This window comes from Chroicocephalus ridibundus, chromosome 18 (assembly GCF_963924245.1).
Source record: "Chroicocephalus ridibundus chromosome 18, bChrRid1.1, whole genome shotgun sequence".
Taxonomy (NCBI): domain Eukaryota; kingdom Metazoa; phylum Chordata; class Aves; order Charadriiformes; family Laridae; genus Chroicocephalus; species Chroicocephalus ridibundus.
In genome coordinates this window covers 1731488-1753827 of record NC_086301.1, presented here as the reverse complement: position 1 = coordinate 1753827, position 22340 = coordinate 1731488, and the positions used below count along the sequence as shown (strand labels likewise).

Below are 22340 nucleotides of genomic sequence, written 5' to 3'. Positions count from 1 at the left end.
CCACCTGGGGGCAGCTCAGCTGTACCAGTGTGTTTGAGCTGAAATATGGAAGCTTTCCATCTATTAAGAAAGCAGGACACTTTCTCAGTGACTGAGTCTGGCAGATGTGGTCTTTGGAATGTCAAAAGGACAATCTAGTATCACAGAACCATAAATACCAGCAGAGATGGAAAAGTGTGTTAGTACACTTGAGTTCCAGAAAACTGCCTAAGACTGTCTCAAGGTATCTTGGCGGTGGGTTTTTCAAATTCATCTGGGTGAAATGTACATCTGGATTCCCTGAAACTGGAGTAGGAATTATCAAAGTTACTAGCTGTATGCACCTTTAAAAATCTCTCTTAAGTAGTGCAGAACAGAATGGCAGTGGTAAGCTAGGCCAGAACCATGTTAAGAGGTAAATCTCTGTCTCTTAGGTTATTTAAATTTGACATACTAAGGCATGAAAGAACACTCTTGGAGTGCTTTGCAGGGCAGAGATGTGCAGAAGATGCAGCTTTTCACCTCTGAAATGGAAGTAGTCTTGTGATGAGGCAAAGATGGGGGGAAAAACTGAGGGTTTTTCTTCAGGTGTGGTAACGCTGCAGAAGACAGGATTCTGAGCAGGAAAGCAGCTGCTTCGGTATCTCTCGTCCTCTCCATGTACAGCCAACAGCATATGACGTTTTTGCACCCCTGAATTAGCTAAGGAGTGTGTGCTTGTGTAGAAACCTCCCCACTTCTCCATTTGTTAGTTAGTCATTACAGTGTTCTCAAAGCTGGCTACTAATGTTGTGCTGTGTGTTTTGCATCCCTGCCTGCCATCTCGCTGCTCCACAGAAGCATTCCTCAGAATGGAAACCAGAGATCAGACTTCCATCTGGCAGTGACCACGTCATGCTCAAGTCCCTGGACTGGAATGCAGAGTATGAGGTTTATGTGATAGCTGAAAACCAGCAAGGGAAGTCCAAGCCAGCTCACTATGCTTTCCGAACTTCTGCTCAGCCTACTGTCATCCCAGGTACAGCAGTCATAAGCTTTACCATTTTTTTCTGCTTCTAATTAATGCAACAGTGCTGCATCCTTTAATGTGCCTGAGTAACCCTGACAACTTGCTTGCTTAAAGCCATTATCACAATTGGTTACCCATCCAGAGCTTAGTTTTTGCCATGTACATACCTGTACTGTAGTCCATGTTACAGTATGTACAGCATTAGCAGTACACTGTTAGGAATGCTGTGTGACAAATCCTTGTCTGACTGTTTGCAGGGAATGTTGACTTTTTGTATCAGGGTAATAGGATTGCCAGATGAGAAAAGTAGAGGATAGGTAACACTTTCTGAAATGAGTACGTGGGATTCCCATTTTAAGCTAAAACAAGAGAGACCATTCAAATCTCTGGGGCGATGCTTTTCCCAATGAAGATGGGATTTCCCAATTCCTTCCAAATCTGCTTTGGCTTGCTTACTGCTCGTTTGTCCATCCAGCTCAGCCTTTGGAGAAATAAATAATAAAGGCATAAGGAGTTTGTTAGCAGTTGGAAAGGGAGGGAGTTAAAATCTTTCTCTGAAGGTTTTATTATCAAATGAAATTAAGATAAAATTACAGTAATTTTTAAACAACACTGTTTTAATGTTGGATAGGGCACTAGGGAAAAGTAACTAAATAGCATTAGAATGCTGCTGGAAAGTCTTGTTTCAGACAGACTGTACTTAAAAGCGTGCTTAAAAAGTGAGGTAGAAGCACAAATGCTACGAAAAGCAAGCAGATTCTGTTAGCTGAGGTGCTGGGAATGTAGCAGTTCACTGGAAGGTGTGGAAAGGACAGTTTGTCCTTTTGGACGGGGGGGCAGAGAAAAAAAAAACACAAAACAAAACCTCAAGGATGAAATTGCTGGACTACCTATAAATTAAAGTTCTGATCGGTTAAAGGCAGATAGACAAACTTTAAAGCTGATGAGTCAGTCAAGATAAGTCCCTACTGCACAGCCAGAGTTAAGCATATTCATGCCAAGATTGGTGCTGACAGTCCATATTAAAGGGAGTGATTTGATTTAATTCCGTCTTCTAGACTGTTAATTTAGTCTCGTGTTTTTCTTCAGAACAACTAGAGAGTTTTCTTCAGTCTTTCGCTTGCACTGAGAATTCAATCCTTGGTCTGCCCCCACTGCGCCCGCTCCCTTCCTGTCTGAAGGAAACAGCTGAGACCTTGTGCAGAAATTGTTGTTAAGCATACAAATGAGTGACCTGGTTGGTTATGGGTATGGTAGGGAGGATGAGGAGGAGGGAAATGGATCAAAAGAGAAATTGGGATGTGTGTTTGAACAAGGCTGTAGTTTTGGGTGGAAGGACCCTCAGTAACTCATTAAGCAACTTACTCTTTGATTCTCATTTTCAACAGCTCTCATACCTACTACACTCGCATATTTGAAGGACAACTGTGACTGATATGGCAGGAGAAAGTGAGGGTAATTTGGCAAAGAGTGCCTTAAGGTCAGTTCAGAGCTGAACAATCAAATGCGGTAGGCTGGACACAGCAGACGGTGGTTCCTTTGCATTGTGATAGAAAGATACAAGTTAAAGCTACAAGTTACGAGATGGAAAGTTACAATTACCGATCAGTCTCTTTGTTCCTCCACACTCCTTTGTGCGCAATCGTTGTTGCCTTCCTGTGCTGATATTCTCTTTTGTCACTTGCCTAATGGGACACCAAAGCTACCTGGGACAGCTGGGATGTCTTGCACAGGTGTATTAGCAAATTTTGAGAAAGCTGTTGCCTTTGGAATACAGTGTTCATACTGTAGTCCATGGCAATGGCAGGAGGAACAAGCCTAGATGCCACTAAGCCCTTTAAATCCAACAGTAACATGGGCAGGGACGCTCTAAAAAAATGGGGAGGAGGTCCAGTTTGTTATCACAGATGGAACTTCTTTGGCCTCTGAAATTATTCCTCATTTAGTCTGGTTTGAAGCATAGGAGGAATCAGGATTTGAGGCTGCCACTCAAATGTTGCACTTGGAATTGTCAGAAGCACTTTGAAAAGCAGTCATTTTGGAGTGCAAAATTTGCTGCAGGATTGACCCAACAGATTGGGTGCAGTTCGTTCTCAGAAAGAATGTGCTCTGGTTCAGGGACAAGTAGAGCACGGTGCAGTGAAATGATTACTGCTGGCCATGCTGATTTGTGACTCTCTTTCTCTGGGTCTTTTCCATTTTGTAGAGAAATTTGGTTTTTATTAGGCCTTCCAAGGTGTTTCCAGACCCCTTGGTTCCCTGAGCTGATCCCCAAACAAAAATGTTGACGAAAATATTTCCAGAAGGCAGGCTAGATTTTTCTGACATGCAAACCACAGGCCTCTGTTGAAATGAAGGCAAGTAGGCCAAATTGCAGTAGGGAAGAGGTTCTGTGTATTACTTTCCTTTAGCATCTCTTGTCATTTTTATGGTATTTAGCTTTTACATTTTGATTTCAAAATGAGCTACATAGGAGAAGTCAGAGCCAGTGCCTCTAACATGGCATTGCTCTGCTTGACAGTAATAGCTAGGAATTTCCTGCAGACAAAATGTATATTTATTATGTAGAGTGCTTTGTTATCATCACCTGTACAGTGTCCTTAAAGTGGTTGGAAGAATAAGGGTATTATTCTCAGTAATAATAATAATAATTGCATTAGAGTAGTTTACGAGCAGATGGAAGGCTAAATGGAAAAGTCAGTCCTGTATTCTTGAGACCTTCTTGCTCCTCCAGGGTTGTAGTCACTTGGATCAATCATCCAAGTCCTTGGTAGAACAGGCTTTGGGGGAGGAACTTGGACAGGCAGGTGGATTGTCTGCTACACAAAAGCTTTTATTTTTTTATATGTAAAAGGCAGTGTTGTCCTTTCAGATACCAGATAACCATTTTCTGTGTTTCTCACTGAGCCCTCTGTTCCATCATTTTTAATCTCATTTGCTTGCGAACCCCATAAACCCTGACTTGGACCCTGCTCTGCAGCCTTGGACATTGCTGAGCTTCTGAACTAGCCCTTTTGTCGGTGTGAATGTGCTTATGCTCTTCTTTAACCTTTAGCCATTTTAATTTACGAAATTAAATAAACCTTTGATTCTTATGTTTTCTATATTTATGACCTAATTTTTTTTATCTATTTTTCTCTCTTTCTCTCTTTCTTTCTTTTTCTTCCTCGTCCTTTCTTCCCTCCCCTCTCCCTTCTTCCCCTTACTCCTTTCCTATGTCTGTCGTCATACATGTCACCTTGGATCTCACGGGGAAACATCCACGCTTGCCACATACACCAAATTTGTTTTTAAACAACCATATTTTCCCCTCCTGGGAACCATTGTCTGGCACCTGCAGCGACCTTGGGAAGTCCATCAACGTCGTCCTCCTTTGTTTCATTGCTTCTTTCTGCAGTGACTCTGCTTTTGCTCTGTTAGAAACTTAAAATAAAATAAAGCAATATTTGCTTGAGAAGGCCTGGGTTCCACCAAGGCATGAAACCAGATAACTTTGCTTCAGAGGATCATGTCAGTTCAGAGAAAAAAAGGGGGGGTTGCGGGGAGAAAGAAAAAAAAAAACCACAAACAAAAAACCCCAAACACAGAACATTTAAAAAAAAATGTGTAATTTGAAAGATTTGGTATTTTGTAACAAGGAAAAAACGTTTAAGCCAAGTTTTTTCTCTTTAACGTTTTTTGTTACTTGTAATGAATGTGCCCTTTTTAATGGATGTAAAGAAAGATGATTGTTGTTGTTTCCTTGCTGTTTTTCATCAAAGGAAGGTACAATATTGAAAACCTTTTAAGATACTGCTTTTACTGATTTCTCTGCACATCTGGTGCTGATCACCACTGTATTGTGCAAAAGGTTTCTAAAGCCCCACCCACAAATCTACACCCACAGACTATAAAAAGAGAAAGAAGATTTGTCAGAGATAATAGTACTGGTTGCCCAAATGTCACTGTGGGCTTTTGCATGGGGATTCAAATTTATGGCCATTAGAAGGTTTTCCTGATGTGGTGGTCGGAATATAAACATCTTGTGGGAATTACACTGAAGAGATTTCTTTCTTTCTTCTTTATGTGGTTGAATCCTTGCATCTCCATTGGCCCCTTTTGGGCAGTCAATTATCTCATGACCCATAGTGGATCTGGGGCATAACACAGCTGATGAGCGTACAGATTTGCAATGGATGCTTGTCTAACATTTTCTGGTTTTCCACTACTGTATTATCAACTTCATAGAGAATCCCTTTTCTTGCCATTTTAACAGAAAAGATTAGCTTGGATCAAGTTACCTGACCAGCTAAATTATTATTATTATTGATCCTTACTAATATTCATGGTTAACTGTGCATGTGACACTACCAGCCAGGATTGGTCCATGGTGTAAATTGGTGCAATATAATGGATCTTTGTTACCACGTTCTGTGTATTGCATTTCATTGAAGAAATTTCATTTGATTTTTTCTTTTCTCTTGTTCTTACTTAAAAAAAAAAAAAACCAAAACAAAAACAAACAAAAAAACCCCAACAACAAAACCTGTGCCCCTCATGAATTGTCTTTGTGATGGGAAATACATTTGGCCCTGATGCTCTTCTAAAAATGGGTATGTCTCTTTCTCTGTGAATGGGCCTAAGGTTGCAAAGGATGAAATTTTTGACATAGTTGTTTAACTGTCTGTACAGAATGTCTCAAAAACTCTCAGTTGTCTGCAATGGGATTAATCTTTCTAACAAAAACAAAGGGACAAACAGAAAACGCTGCTATCAGTGTTGTCTAACTATGCGGTTTATGCTCGGCACAGAAGTCTCTCCTGTGTTTATTCAGACCTTGTTCGTTATGATTTGTGAACTGCTTTTCTATCTAAATGAAGCCTTTGTGCAGGTGTTGCACACAAAAGCATGTGCATTTCTTTTAAAAAACCCTCACCTCCAGTGTTTTAGAGTATAGAAAATTTTTTAGACTTTTTGAGTTTACACCTTAGTGTTACTGAAGTACAGCAAGAGTAATCATAACATTAAAAAGTTTTGTGACCTTCCCCTATAGCTGAATTTATTAAGTTCATCTGTAGGTCTGATATCGGCTTGTATTGTGGGTCTCCCCTTATCCGCAGACAGAGATTACTAGCCGAGGTTGAGATATATCTCACCCAGTTCATAGGTTATTAAAACTGTCTTGCCTAAACTATAACTTCACAGAGTGTCACGTGGAGAGAGAGCAGCACCTCTGGAGGTTGATCTTCCTATTCAAGGAGAAGGTGGGGATTTAAGGCAGTGGAGATGCATTATGCTCACCTCTCTGTGGTGACTAGGCAAAGCCCAGACAAGTAGGTGAGAGATCATTTACATGGCTGCAGTTACTTGAAATGAATCTCATACTCAAAGGCAAACAAGAATGCAGTCAACGTGGAATATATACAAAAAGAACTTCTGTCCCTGTGTTTGTGAAAATAAGGAGCATAACTGATATTTTTACCATCAGATGGTATGTGGATTTGTAACATGTCAGATACTAGATATACTTTGGATCCTTGAGGTCTGACAGTTACTGCTGGACAAGGTTTCAGGCCTTATTCTTGATGTAAATAAAATTTTAGAAAGTTTGCAGAGAAGCCAGCTCTCTCTTCTGTGCTCACAGATGAGACACAGATTCAGATCTGGAACCAGAAGACGTTCAGACACTCAGATTTTCAGTGCACACATGCAATGTTGCAAGCACATGTTCTGTGGGAACGAGCCATATCTACAGGAAGACCGTAACCTCAACCCTTAGAAAAGATGTTTTCCTGTGTGTGTGATGAACTGCAGAGCCTCGTAGGATCTCATATGGCCCATGGGATTCCAGCAGCTGTATCCCTCGTTTGTTCTTAAGTCTCTACGTATTTTCAAAGATGTTTGTAAAAGCATTGCTTTGGCTGCCTTCGTTTTACAGAAGACCTTGTTTGATAATGTTCTGCTCCACCAGGATCAGTTGCAATTGTTCACACCTCCTAGTTTCTGCTAGATAAAAAGTTTTTGAAGCTTTGCTGACTCTTGAAGCTGGTGGAGTGGAACGAGCAGCTAGTGGCACTGAGGTGTGTGCATTGCACTAGTGTAGAAGAAGGGCAGCTGTGGCAGAGGTCAGACTGCGGATCAGCTGTTCAGCTTTACAGTCTGTTTTACTCCTGAAAAGAGGATCATTGCGTGACTTGCTCTTTGCTTACAGTTTTTCCTTCTTCTGTGCTCGTATTTCCCTTTTCATCCTTGAAAGGGAGTCAGTCATAGGAAAATAACAGAGCTTGAAGCCAGGAGCAGACCACTGAAGCCACACAGTTTTGGTGACAACCTAAAAGGAGTTCAGTAGCAGTTCTGGGAAATAGCCATTGCCCCTTGTCTTGGAAGGAATGCTCCACAGACTGTTGTGTGTTTCTGCTACCTAATAGCTAAGTTGAAAGCAAGCGTACATTGTCAAGCCTAAATCTGTGTGGAAACAAGTTGTTGCCACTTGGAACAGAAGGTTGCTTGCATGTTGCTTTTCTCCATTATAAATTGTGCGGAGTGTTTGAGAGAATGAGGTCTGCAAAATGTGGCACCCCTTGTTTGAAGGATACTTGTAAGTGTTTGCAAATTAAAGCTGTTAGCATCCACTGAGAACAAATAGCTTTTCTCCTAGGGTTTAGGGTTTTTTCCTTCTGATGCATTAAATGAGTTTTTATTTGTTTTGTTTGTTCTTCTCTCTTCTGCCAAATATTGTAGGACCTCTGAAATGCCTGAAATCTGCTCCTCTCCGTCTCTTTTTTGTCTCTTTGTCTGCCTGTGCCTGAACATTCTCTGCACATGCTAGCTGAGACCCCACTAGGAAGACACATCTGAGTGGTTCTGCTCTCTCTGACAGAGCCGATGTTTGTACAGAGTTGCACATAAGTAAAAGTGATGGGTCTTTTTATTGTATGCTGTAAAATAAGGGTGATTAGAAAGGTCAGTCTTGCAGGAAGCTCATTTTCCATTGAAAAAATAATTTGTAATTAATAAATTCTTCACTTCTTTAGAATTAAGGACTCAAGAAATTTTTTAACATTTTGGTTTTCCTTATTGAACCTGTGGAAGTATTATTCCTCTTAGTCCTGAGAGTAGCAAAAGGGAATCAATGGAAAGCTGCTCATCAGGTTGAATGTGCTCTGGATCAGGTCATTTATATGGTAGCACTCACTGGTGATACACATGTACTCTCGCACGCGCAGTGTTAGCACCTGATGCTCAACAACCTAAAAGTTTATTTATATACTTCTTTTGTACGATGAATTGTTTTAGGCCCTAGCAAACTCATTAGGGATATTAAGTGTCTAAATATTAGTTTGATTCAGACAAATTTGGTGGACAAAGATATGACATTCTGCTCTTATTTGGTAATTTCTGTTAAAATTTCTTACGTTATTCCTAGCCTAAGATCATCCACCTTTTGTTTCCAGCTTTTGAATCTTGTTTTATCTTTGCTCAAATAAAGGGCCTTTATTGTATGTACTACTCTGCTGTATATAGGGCTACAATGACCTAATTCATTCCTGCACATTTCTTCTTTGAAGTTACATTGACTGAGTTTCCCAAGTTTGTTTTTTTTTAATCCTTCAACCATGATTGCCTTGAATCATTGTCTTCCTCAGCATCTTTTCTAAACAGCTTTCCCACATTAGTCATACCAACACCACAGACAGGTATTCTTTCAGTTCCAGCCTCTTGCATCCCTGTTTATACATCTGCCTTGGTATTGCCAGAAGTGAAATGGTAACAAGCTGGCCCAGGTTCCTGTGGGAATGCCTGAACCATTTCACCTCCAATGGCACAGTGAACTGACTCCTGCACAGGGAAGAAATTAGTTCTTCCTCACTATTCATGTAAAGCAGATTGCCCAAGTCCAGTACCACATGTAAACACTGAAGTGCTTGAAAATAGCCACTGCTGCACTGCCTGCTGAGAACTCAGAAGCTCTGGCTGTGCCCCAGAGGCAGAAGCTGTGATTGTCCTAATGGGTTTGCAGGTTTTGCAGTTGTTCTTGGAGTTCACATGGATCATGTGCAGTGACTCACAGACAAGGTGTGGGCAATGTGTAAGGCTATTGATGTGGTTTATGCCACAGATAATTCCTGACCCTAAGGGGCTTATAGCTGATTCACGTCTTGTAAAAGCTGGTGGGGAGAGGAAGCAAAGAGTAGGACTGTCATTTGAATGAAATTTTCCACAAGGTGTCTTCTAGCACATGGGAAAAACTCCATCTTGTCCCAGGATGAAATATTTTGTCTCACTCCAGCTCTGGTGACTGAGATGAGGTATACTTTGGAGGCACAACAAGGAACTATTATCCTGTAATGGTATCTGTGATGCTTTCCTTAGTGCACCTTTACTAGCCTGCCAAGGATCTCATTCCCAGAAAGATGATGTAGATGAGAAGAAAAGTTTGACGCATCTTTAGCTTTTTCTCCAGGAGTTGGTGTGAACAGGAACATGTTAATTATTGAATAAGTCATGCAAGAATCCTGAACACATTAGAAGAGGGAAAATACACATGACCTCCTAACTCCCTGCATGCATCAGAGGGTGATTAATTAATTTAATTATGCAGCTTGCTGCAAGGCGCTGGCAGGGATCTGGTCTGTGGCACAAATGTTCTGCTGAGCATTTAATGGACTTGTGATGTAAGTGTCAGAGTTGGGTGCCTCAGAGAGACTTTTAGATACAGTCAAATGCAGAAAGAAACTTTCCTATTGGAGTCTGGATTCCTTAATACGTATCAGGGTCACAAAATGAAACAACACTTAGCTGCCTCATGCTAAGGATGTTCTGTCTCCTATTTTTAAGTAATAAAATCTGTGGCAGAGGGTTTGGCGCTCTGTCCGTGAGCCCTAGCAACGATCTCTCCACCTGTCAAAGTCAACATAGATCGTCTGAGTGGAAGGAGGTGCTTTGCTGGCCTTTTCTGCAAAGAAAAGATTTTAAGTGTTCGGGGATTGTGACATCCAGTAGTAAAAAATGCAGTAGAAATAAGTAGAATTGGGTCTTAAGTGAAAGGGAAAAAAACCAACCAAACAAACAACAAAACACGCCTACGGACAATGACAAATATGCTTCTCTTGTTCAGCTGTCTCAGTAAACATCAGTATGCAGCTCTGTCAGATGCACAGTCCTATCATGAGAGACAGATTATGTGATGGTTGAGACTAAGTAAGTTGGTTTTGAGCAGTTTGGTACATCTAAATAGGTGTTGAACTGTATGAGTCAACAGGCAAATGCTCTGCCTGCAGATCAGCAGCTTGGGAAGAATTATTCTGAATAAAACCAGAGTAACAAAAAGTAGTTTGTGTCAGGGTATGACAGTAAGAGGCTGGGAAGCTGCAGCTGGCAACGTTCAAGGCTGTGCTTGTTAGTTTTGTGATGATCAAAGGCTTTGATAGGATTAACTGGTGTGTTTATCCACTCCCTGTTTCTAAGAAAGTATTCAGCATTTTACAAGCAGGTAGAAAGTGAAAGGCACTTCCCCTGAAGTTAGTACTATATGGGCAACCCCAGGCATTTTCTAGGCCTCCATCGCCACCTCTCACCTGCTGTCCTTTTGTCTACTGGAAAAAGCAAGGTATTTTTTTCTATCCTATAGCTGGGGAAACTTGGTGGAGGTTGGGCATGGTGGAGCGGGCAGCTGCTGCAACCAGGACAATGTTAACAGAGTGACAGTCTGCTTATCTTTACCATCTGCTTCCTCAGAAGGCTACTCGTATTGCTGCCCGTACTGAAGCCATAACACTCCTAGAGCATTCACTGATGAGCTCAGCTGTCTCTGGATAAGACATGAAAAGCTTACCACTTTCCAGTTCCGGATAGCTGGGTCTTACCTGAGCAACAGGAAGGGTTTTAATTCCTCCTTTCATTTTCACCACGTAAGGGGCTAATCAACACTGAGGCACCACGGGTATCACCCAGTATTCTGTGTCCCACCAGGGCAAGTCATGCTACAGAGTCTAGCCTCCACTTACACTTGCCCTTGTGCCAGGCTGCCAATGCCAAAGTCACTCTGGACCCTAGACACAGCCTTCATCTTGAGGAAGTGGTGGAGGGAGACAGGATTCCAGCTTGGTATATGCTAAAATAGAAGAGGTTTCTGTCATCTGCTTTCCTGCCTTAGCCCAACAGAGATGGGAAAAGCCCCATTAGGTTCAACCGAATCTGTCTTTTCAGGTAGATTGTCCTGCGTGTCTTTAGGATTGCTGGTTATAGCACAAGGTTATAGTAGTGGTTTTAGCACAAGGCTGCTAGAGGGAAGGTGTGCTTTCTCTAAGTTTCCCATGCTTGCAACTTAAGCACAGCCAAAACTGAGCTGTAACTAGCTCCAACTCGCCTTTTAACTACAATGCCTTCTTTTCTTCTCTTTTTGGTCTCTAAAGCCAGCACTAGCCCTACATCAGGCCTTGGGACTGCTGCCATTGTAGGCATTCTCATTGTTATCTTTGTGCTGCTCCTGGTGGCTGTGGATGTCACCTGCTACTTCCTGAACAAGTGTGGCCTGCTGATGTGCATTGCTGTCAACTTATGTGGCAAATCCGGCCCAGGAGCCAAGGGCAAAGACATGGAGGAGGGCAAAGCCGCCTTCTCGTGAGTACTGTCATCACTTATATTGTTCCTTCTGTTGATCAGTGTGTCCCCTCAGCAACTCTGGTGAAAAAAACTGTTTTAGGGAGTTCTGAGTTTCTCATCTCTGATAGGAGAGTACTGAAAAGATCTGGGTCAATGGCTGGTTCTGCTTTGTATTTCCAGGAAGGGATTTCTTCAGCTATGTCTCTGGTTTTGTCCTATTCCTGTAAGTAGCCGTCAAATGGCTGGCCCAAATGCTGGACATCACAGTGGTCTTCTGTGCTGTAGGTAATAACTGGAATGGGAAGTGACAAAAAGAAGTAATCTGCTGTTTAGGCCAGTCTGTTTCTGTCATTCACTATCGATATTTGCAGCATGTCTTTGTAGGAGGATACTTAGTGTGAATGGGAACCAATGTCCATGCAATTCCCTTATTACAGGAAAGATGAGTCCAAGGAGCCTATTGTGGAGGTGCGGACTGAAGAGGAGCGGACCCCCAACCACGATGGGGGAAAACACACAGAGCCCAATGAGACCACCCCACTGACGGAGCCAGAGTATGTTTGCATTAGTCAATCTTAGCACAGGGTCAATATGTTGTCCTCAGTTGCCTTAATCCCTTAATAAGAAAGGAAGAAAGGTAAAATCTCCACATTCCATTTGTGACATGCCAGGGAGGAAATGCCTTCTCTCTTTACCAAGATTCAGTGATTCCTATTTCCAGCACTGGAAGGGGAGTAAAGCAATGTTTCTTGAAAGGCCTGTCTGTCAGGCCTGTCCAGCGTGTAGATCAGGCACCTGTCCAGGTTCACTGCAAAGGATCCAGAGCAAAAGCAGCCCCCAGCTAGCACAGACTCCTGCTTGAGCTCTGCCCTAGCAATGCTGGATGAGTGCTTGAACACGCCATGGTGGAAGCAGTCCTCTACTGATAGCAGCAGAGTCGCTATGCTTCAGATGGTGAGAGAGGCATGGCAAGTCTGATTATGCTGTGAGAGGGCTGAGAACTACCTACGAGCTTTGTTTACATTGGAGAACTTGTTTGGGGCCTGAGTCTGTGAATCCACGTTAGCTGGGATTGGCAAGGTTGAAGTATTGCCCACTGTCTATATTAAGCCCTTTCCTAAACTGCTGCAGTTCTAGTGTCCTCTGAGTACTTCTTCATAGCTTCTGGAGTCGTAGTGGGAGGAATTCACTTTAGGAGGCTGCTGAAATGCTTGTTAATATTTAGGTCAGGTTTGGGATTGATGACACAAGTTGCATTCCTTTCCTTCAGCAGGGACATCCCAGTGGCAAGGTGATCAACCTCTTCCTCCCACACACTGAACACCTCCTTTGACTATGTTAGCAGTGGGGCCCACTGGTTAAATGTCTCTGCTGGAAGGCTCTGTGAGGTGAGAGGAGAAAGTAGGCTATGGCCACAAGCAGCACTGAAATGTGGACGCGCAGCACTGAGGAATAGCTGGGATTTATATTGTCCTGATTTTCTTGGCTAGTCTTACCAGAGTTTTAACTCAATTATCCTCTTCTATGAAGGTTTTCTCTCTGTTAAATAAGCCTTAGATTGTGTTCTTAGGCATACTGGTTTCTCATGGAATAAACCATTCATTTTTCCAGCCTCGCATCCATATACTTGTTAAGGCAACCAGTGCTACATCATGACTGCTAAAGCATAGTTACACTGTCAGACGTTGTCCTAAAGCAAACCTTATTCTAGCTAACGCAACAGGCTGGAATCTGGTCAAAAGGGCAGAAAACATCACCTCAAAGCTGTGTGTATGTATGTGTTTGTACATATGTATATACACACACATATTACGTGTGTGTGAGAAAAAGAATTGTGTTGTGTGGTTTGACGAAGGCCTTAGGCTTGTAGGCAAAAGGACAGGGCCAAGACGAGGGACTGGATTCAGGGATCCTACACTGGGACCTTGTTGCGTGGTGACAGATGGCACAGGGCTGCAAGTTCAGAGAATTTGTAGAAAGCTTCCTCGTGAGGTTAGGTGGAAGAGGCTGAGAGGAAAGTTAGGGTAGAAAAGTCTCTGCAAGTTGTTGACAGGGTTACATTTGGCTAAGACTTGGACCAAAATCTCTGTGAGCAAGCCGTTCCTGAAGGACGTGTCCTCTTTGCTCTTTTTCTCTTCCTAGTTATTCTTCAGTCATCCCAGCCAGCCCTTGTTACCCTTTGCACATTTGACCTCTGAAAGGTTTCTGCTCCTCTGAGTACCTCTCTGTGTTCTGTGTGTGTTGTAACCACATGCCATGTTGATGCTTCTTCACCTACCTGCCTTCTCACTCTTCCACTCTGCTCCCTTTTCCTCTGCTGTCATTTACGGTCTTCATTGTCTCTATTTCTCTTCTACTCCTGTCCTCTTCACAGGCACCCTGCTGATACCGCAGCTACTGTTGAGGACATGCTGCCTTCTGTAACTACGGGCACCACTAACTCTGACACTATCACTGAAACCTTTGCCACTGCTCAGAACAGCCCCACCAGCGAGACCACTACGCTGACCTCCAGTATTGCCCTGCCAGCCACGGCCATTCCTGACTCAAACTCCATGTCGCCTGGCCAGGCTACTCCAGCCAAAGGGGCAGCCACCTCAGTCTCTTCACCACCACCCTCCTCCACTCCCAAAGTGGCCCCCCTTGTTGATCTCAGCGATACCCCAAGCTCTACTCCAGCTACTAATAATTTGTCCTCAAGTGTTCTGTCCAACCAAGGTGCAGTGCTCAGCCCCAGCGCTGTTGCTACCGTGGCTGAGACCTCCAAAGCGGCAGCTGGTAACAAGCCAGCTGCCCCAAGCCCTGCAAACCTCACTAGCCCTCCAGCTCCATCAGAGCCCAAGCAGGAGGCCTCAAGCATCAAGAGCACTGAAAAGGAAGCCATGCAGCCCAGTACAGTGAAGAGCCCAACAGAGACAACCAAGAACCCAAACAATCTGAAGAGTGAGGCTGCTTCAGGCAGCACTACGAACCCCTCACAGACTGAGGACTTTAAAATGGACGAAGGGACCTTCAAGACACCAGACATTGATCTTGCAAAGGATGTTTTTGCAGCTCTTGGCACTACTACTCCTGCCAGTGTGACTAGTGGGCAAGCTCGTGAGCTTGCTTCTTCCCCTGCAGACAGCTCTGTACCTGCTGCACCTGCAAAGACCGAGTATGGCTGCCTTTAATCTTCTGTTGGTTGTGTGCTGTGTCTCTTGTGCACTGGTGCTTGTGCTGTGTTCTTGTTGGGTGTTCTCTTAACTAATCTCATTGTTTTCTTAGCAAACTAACTCACCTGTGAACCAGCTAAACAGGGCTTGGCTTTAAAGGTCCAGGAGAAAAGCAGGAATAGGCTGTGCCAGGGAAGCAGAGAAAAGACAAACCCAGGAATTTATCATAAACTTGTTACTCTTTAGACTTTTATGCGGCTTTGTCTATTGGAGGTTATTCTTTTATGAAAGAGATGGGAAACAGTTCTGTTTGATGCAAAGGAGGTGCTGTCCTCAGAGGGGCTGGGTTCCTGCAGTTCAGTGCGCAGAGACACTCAAATTCAATTTCCTAACAGACCAGTGGAGGCCTTCAGAACTTATTTCTGGATAAGGCAGGGCAGAAACTAGTGCCATGTGAAACTGTAAAAAGCATGGTACCTCTGGATTTGTTCCTAAACTGGCAAAAGGATAAGGCAGTGTGATCCTGTCTGAGAGGTGGGGAGCAGTCACAGCAGCACAGCTGGGTCAGAATAACTTGGCAGTGTGTTGTCCTGGTGTATTAGAGACGAGTCTGCATCCACTGTACGACGTCTCCTCTTTACCCAGCTGATCTATTCAGAGAGCACCTTCACGTTCCTAGGCAGGACAACTCTAGGGGTCCTTTGGAACCTTAGGCCATCTGGACAGGATCTACTTTCCTCAGCTGAGACAAGTTGGCACCTCGTGTTTGGCAAGAGACACTGTAACTGGGGACTGAAAATGGCATGAAGTCCTCACCTGGGTAACTGGGGGGACGGTCCCCAACTGTTGTGCAGATGTTGGACAAGAACACTCTTACTGTGTCGGTTTGGATGGCCGTTGCTGACAGAGCCGTGAGCACACAAGCCTAGAAAATGCTGACTGAAAATGGATAAGCCACCCTTGAGGGGACAAGTACCTAAGGTCCCTGTTCCTTCTGGCTTCCTATTTGGATACCATGTGTTGATAGGGGTAGGATGAAATGGGAGTCCTTCCTGCTTGAGAGGGTCCATGCTTTATCACGAGAAAGAGTCCTGAAAAGGCAGCTCAGATTTGTTGTGGGAGCAGCTCCCAAAACCAAAAGGCTGAGTTCACACTGCATTTTGCTTTTGCAAAGGAAAGTGTATTGAGGACACCGAGCTCTGCACTGTCAGCTAGATTGCTGCCAAGAACCTAATTAGCTGTTGTAGAGCTAGGTTTACAGCTCACTCAGATAAATGTACGCTCTGCTATAGCAACCACACTGGAGATGTACCCTAAGTCACGGCTTTGGTTAGAATTTTTTCCATCCCCACATCTCCAGGAAAATTACCTCATTCTGGAAGCTTTGTATTTAATCTGAAATAAAGCATTGGCCTTGATCATTGGCTTTGATACTGTGATTGCAATGTTTAGTAGCACTCACAGAAGAGCAGTCAGTCTGACACTGTAGAACCAAGAACGAGGCTCTTTTCCAGATCTGAGTGAAAACCCGTGCTGTTTCACTATATTATTCAGGAGCCTTTACATCTTACAGCTCTGGCCTCCCTACCTCCCTGCTGTGCTCCTGTCCTCCATTAAGTCAGGAGACATTCCTGCCGTGTGATTGGTCCACAGCACTGCCCTGTGCCCCACGCAGCTATCGAGCGTCTGGCCCCTCCTGGAAAGCCTGGGTGTCACAACAGATGTCCTAGGGTTGGAGGGAACCAGGCAGCCTTGATGGGAGCAGCTCAGCAGAGAAATCCATGTTCACATGAGTTCATTGCACCTAAAGCCACTGCCCTGTCATGCTGGGTGCTACAGAGAGCCAAACAGAACAGGAGAGAGAATTGTGGTCCGGTACTGAGCAGAAAGGCGGTAGGAAACGGTTTGCCCATAGTAAGGAAACGTTTCAACTCAATTAATGCAATTTGGTCTGTGTCATGTGAATGAGTTCTTCGTATGGTGGAATGCAGAGCTGTGTTCTTTCTGCTGATCAGGCCACCTTCTTCTACCTGTGCTGCTCATCTCCTTCCCTTGGGGCAAATCAGTATTGCAACCATAGGCTTATATTCATCTCATCTGCTCGTCAGGGTGAAGGAAGATTGCAGTCATCTCAGACTAACTTTGCAGCTAATGGGCTGGAACGGGCACTTCAGGGAGGCCACGAGATATGCCTTGTGTGGCACTTTTCATCACTGCGAAGAGAGAGCTGGGCAAAGAGGCTTCTCTCATTCTTTAGTAAAGTGCCAAAAGACAGGCTGATGGACCTGAGCTTTAGCCTGTGAAGATGCTGATCTCGCTTACACTTTGTGAAAATGTGTTTGACAAAATTCACTTCCGTGGTTCCCTTTCTGCAACATGCACTAGGAAATTCTGGGACTGACTTCATGTAGGGAAGAAGATTTTCTGCTAAAATGGCAGTCTGTTATAATAGGACATTTGGGTGATATAAATGAGTAGTGGTAAAATCAAATTCCTTTGCAACTGCGAGTTTTCCCTTTTGCTCCTTTTTTCACACCACAACACACCTTGTGCCTCTGCCGCAGCCTGAGACCTCATCCTACTAGTATGTTAACTCCGGGCAGGAGGAAACGAAAAAAGATTTCACTAGAGCTAAATGAAGCTGGGGCAGGGGGCAAGGTCAGTTTTACTTATTTCTGTATTGGGAAATGCTCCTTTTGCTCTAGCGAGGCGATATATTTGCTTGTTCCTGAAACATATTCTTTCCTTATCACTAATTCAGCAGCAGACAATCTGTATTTCTTTGTCTCTAAACTGTGCCATTTTGGTGATTCTTCTTCAGGAAAATCCCAGTAGAGGACAAACCTGAAGTGCAAGCAACGGAAACTAAGACACCTCCGGCAGAAGTCAAGACGGTCCCTAATGAAGCCACACAAACAAATGAAAACGAGAGCAAAGCATGATCAGCGACAGATGAAAACAAATGACAGAACAACTTCACCCAAGCATTTAAAACACAAAACACATCTCATTCCTCTAGTGTCTGTTGCCTTTTTTTAAAAAACAAACAAAACAGAAACTGCATAAATGGGGGGAGGGGGGAATCTCTCTGTTTCTTTTCTTTTTTCTTTTTTTTTAAAGATTTCTAGAAAGGTTCTATTTGTTGTGCACTTGCTTTTAAAAAGTAATACATTTTAAAAACAGGGTTAAACCCATAAAGAAATCAGGGCTTAGCTGACCCTGGGTATATTCAAATAAGCAAAATTGCAAATACCATTTGCAATGGTTCGGAAGTTCAAAATCAACTAGTCCTAGCAAAAAAAAAAAAAAAAAAAAAAAAAAAAAAGACAAAAAAAGAAGACCCTGTTCTTTCCTTTGTTAGTATAGCAGATATAACCACTGTACTACTTGGTATGGCTGGTACTTAATGAACAAAGTCCACAATTTATTTTTATACTTTTCAGTCAAGTTTGAAATATGTAAAGCCTCATAAATAAGTTATAATTTCTGTTCACCTTGTATTTGTTCAGTATGCAAAGTGTCTTGAGCTCTTTGTGACTGAATTCTGTTCTCCACGTTAAAACATTTATTTGGGTTTAATTATTATCTTTTAGGAAGAATGCCAAAATTGCAGCTCCGGGGATATATTTCAATTTGCAGTATTCAGACTCTACATTTCTTTAAATTTTATGTTAATTTTTGCCAATTTTTATTCTTTCCAGTGTTTACAATTGACAAATATTTTTTTTTTAACTTTTGTTGTGTTTAAATTTATGTGTAAAATAGCTGCCTCTTTTTTTTTTTTTTTAAGTAAATACAGTCTATAGATACTAGGTTAGCAGCATGCTTGCTTTGCAAAGGGAGACATTTTAAAACATGGATGTTTACAATAGTTGTTTCCCCTTTATCTTTTCTTAATTATTGTTATTATTATTATTGTTATTATTATTATTATAATTTCTTACTGGAGTAAGAAGAAAAGTAATGCTGGGGTTTGGGTTGGGTTGTTTTGGGTGGGTGGGGGGTATTCACACCACTTGTCACCAATCAAGGTCTTTATCCAGCAGTCCACATAAACACACACTTAATTTGGACTGAGAGAGTTGCTGGCAAGAGTCCTTCTATACTTTAATTTCGTTTAAGTCCCTTGCTGGACCTGGGCCTGACTGCATAAGAGAAATATCATCTCTGCTTTTTAGGACATTCTCCCCTTTCCTTCATGGAACCCTCCCGGAGCTTTGAGAAGCAGAAGGGAGATTGTACAGTTAGGGCTGGTCTGGTCTCATCTCAGATGTTTGACTATATCAATTCCTCCTTAATAGGTCAGTAACTACCATTTCCTTTGACCCTAGAAATCTGATTTCAAAGCAAAGACTTTTTGCACAAGGGTGCTTGGCAGCGTGCAAGACCCCTCCTGCAAAGCTGGCTCCATCAGCAGTTGGACTAGATGATCGTTGTAGGTCCCTTCCAACCGAACCATTCTATTCTGTCACATCACGTGTGATGTCATCTGTGTACGCTCTGCAGAATCAAAACCATGAAAGCAAGAGCAAGTGCTTGGAAATCAATGCCAGGACTCCCATTGATTTCCCTTGTCTTGGCATTGTGTCTTTAACAGTTGGAAAAGGGGGCTGCTGTAGTAGATATATTATCAGTATGGATAGGGGAGGTTATGATTCGGAGTCGTGGAGTAGCACTGAGATTTTGGGGTGAAAAGAAAGGAGGCTTGAGTGGAAGGAAGGCAGAGGTATATAGGGGAAGACCAGCCCATTGTATAGAGATGTTCCTTCTGTTGGGGTTTTGGGGTTTTTTCTCTTTTTTTTTCTTTCATTTTCTTTTTTATTCTACTTTAGATCTGCAAGCTTGTGCACTGTGGGTGCGTGACTATTTTAGTGTGAAACGTGTTTTTTGTCATAGTATTGAAATAATAAAAGCTTCAACATAGTTTGGATGTGGAAGGTGTAGCGATAGTTCAGATTTGAAAAAAAAATTATTCAGGAAAAAAAAAAAAGAGAACAACTCTTAAAAGGAACAGAAACCTTTAAATGAAAAATCAAACTGAGCTGACTATGGCATCCATTCCGTTGCACTAAGGTGATGAACAGAAGGATGATGGGGGTTGGGTAGACTGCAGATTGGCTCAGGTAAATTGAGCCACTTTCATCGGTGTATTCTTATAAGTATGCAGTCTTTTACAGTGGCATCACATAATTTCAAACTGTGAAGAATAATGGTCTTGTCATTCGCTAAGTGTGGGGGTTATTGCATTTTTTCCGTAGCTCCTGGAATGCAAATGGAGGATGACTGGATTTGTAGGCATAGACACTCGTGCAATACCCATCCTGATCAGGATATCAGGGCAGGATGTGTCCTCACTTCAAAGCCCTTGGGTCAAATTCGGCCCTTGCATGACCCATCACAGCAGTGTCGGTATAACTATGGGGAAGTTGGGCGCACAGTCCTTAGGATTTTTTTTCTAAGGAATCAGTCCCTATAAACGCAGCAAAAAAAGCTACCATGGTCTCTCTGTGGTTGGGAAGAGTCCTTGTGGCAGCAGAGGACTAGCAGGCAGGCAGTCTGTACCTCCATTCCTGTGGATGAGCACCACAATTTGTTCCTCATTTCTGCAAAGTTTTTGACTGCTTTTGTCATGTCTATGTTATACCTCCTGAGTTCTAACTCACTGAGAGATGAGCAGCTGACAGGAAACAAATGCTGTACAATGCTAATAACCAGAAACTCGTCCAGTGACACTGGCCAGCACCTGTTGGGTGAAAATCAGAGTAACTCTCACCTGGATTGGCATTTCTGTCCGAAAAGGTAACCAGCTCAAAGCCCGATACAACACGCAGCGGCATCATTAGAAAATACCCTGCTGACTGCAGTGGGTTTGTGTCAAGATCGATGGGGTGAGCACCATTCCAAGGCAGAAGTGAACCCTGTGACTACCTGAACACTAGGAGCATCCATTCAACTCCTTTTGGATGCCCTTGTGATACCTCCCAATACTTGTAGATTAATTCTGGAGAGTTGTTTTATACTCGCTCTCAACGGAGAAAAATTTCTTTTAATTTGGAAGTACCCCTTTTCCAAGATAGCTTAGGCTTCATTGCTTTTATTTAAACCTTTGAAGAGGGACCAACCTGATGCCGTTTACGCTATATATGTTTATATATGTATCCATGCCATACATATATATGTATATGGCAATGCAGACTGATCAGCTTCTAGTTGTGGAGTGATTACATTTCGTGCTGCACCATACGTAAAGATGATAATAGTGCATCCAGTTGTTCAGCTTTTAGAGTGGAGTTTTATTTTCACACTTTTCTATGGAGCCTTCAAACCCCAGATTTTCACACTAGGCTGTTTTGATAGTTGTTCTCAGACCCTCCATTGACATCCTTACCCAGCATTCCCTACTTTTGGGGGCCTTCTATCTTATTAAAAAAACAAAAAAACAAAAAATCTTTTTACCAAGTGAAACATCGATTCCACCTTTATTCCCATTCTCACTGGTGTAAATACTGATACTAACTGAGGATTTTGACTTTGCATTCTGTCAGAATACTGTGTTCAAATAAAAATTACAAAAAAAAAACCCTCCTGCGTACAGTCTGCCCTTCTTTAGGTGCTCCACTCGGTCCTGTGCACAGACATGGATTCCCGGGGCTGCATTTGCATGCGAGCTTAACGCGGAGTGAGCAGTCCCGCTGTGGTGTGCCCACAGCGTGAGTTCAGCACCTGTCCGAGGCTCCGGGCTGTGAACAAGCACGAAATGCAACTGTCTGCACAGTGGTGGTAGTGAAGCAGTCGTGCTACGTGGTTCAAGCTGGTACCCCTTGGAACGGTGGCAGTGGGCTGCTGTAGCGCCTTTCCAAGCTTCAGATGTGCAGAAACAACACCTGCCAGCACATGATTCCACTGACGGGCCTGTCGTGGTTTTTGCCGGGTTGGCCAATCGGAACAACAGATGGCCCTCCCCCCACTCTCTCCAAAGAGACGAGTGGGAGAGATAAGGAGATTTATGAGTTTAGAAAAAGAACTAAATTACTTTAATGAAAATAATAATAAATAAGGAAATAGTAAATAATAATAGAATAACGAAAATGAAAAAAAGTATACAATATATACAAAACTGTATCCAGCTCCCAGGATGATGATCACATCACCAGCAGACACGGAATGTCCCAGACTGGAGTCAGCAACAGACGGAGTCAGGAATGCTCGTATCAGAATCAAAGGCAGACGAACAGACAGGGTCCTCCCGGGACATCATCCATTGAAGAAAGAGAGACTCGCCCATTTAATCTCTTGGCTTTTACACTGAGCGTGATGCAGATGGGATGGAATACCCTGTTGTCAGTTTTGGGTCACCTGTCCCGTCTGCTCCTCCCTGCAGGTGTGACCCCTCTGCGCTTCTCCGCTTCTGACCCTCTAATGGGGCAAACAGTGAAGTTAGCCGACCTTAGTTGTTACAGCAGTAAGTATAAGCAAGAGCCTCTGTGCGCACCATTCCTTGGTATAATCAGGTCTTATCACTCTGAGAGTGAACAGTTTCTGAACAATATGCTGTTAATTTCAGGGTTTAGTCAGTTAGAAGAGGCCCAGCTAAAAAGTAAAATTACAAAACA

General features: G+C 43.0%; 1 protein-coding gene across 11 annotated transcripts in view; it reads left to right on the top strand.

The window, feature by feature from the left end:
• Positions 1-20172, top strand: part of NCAM1 (neural cell adhesion molecule 1) — a 146706-nt gene extending 126534 nt beyond the window's left edge. For 4 of the 11 annotated variants that reach the window (XM_063355393.1, XM_063355387.1, XM_063355388.1 and 1 more), the window contains 5 exons: positions 817-997; positions 11383-11590; positions 12010-12126; positions 13947-14729; positions 17549-20172. In XM_063355393.1, coding sequence (XP_063211463.1) covers positions 817-997; positions 11383-11590; positions 12010-12126; positions 13947-14729; positions 17549-17669 — 1410 coding nt within the window. In that variant the 3' untranslated portion in view covers positions 17670-20172. Of the gene's footprint in view, positions 1-816; positions 998-4328; positions 5673-11382; positions 11591-12009; positions 12127-13946; positions 14730-17548 lie in introns of those variants that run through there. The other 7 variants (XM_063355389.1, XM_063355396.1, XM_063355395.1 and 4 more) reach the window with 3 other exon arrangements.
• The last annotated feature ends 2168 nt before the right edge of the window (positions 20173-22340 follow it).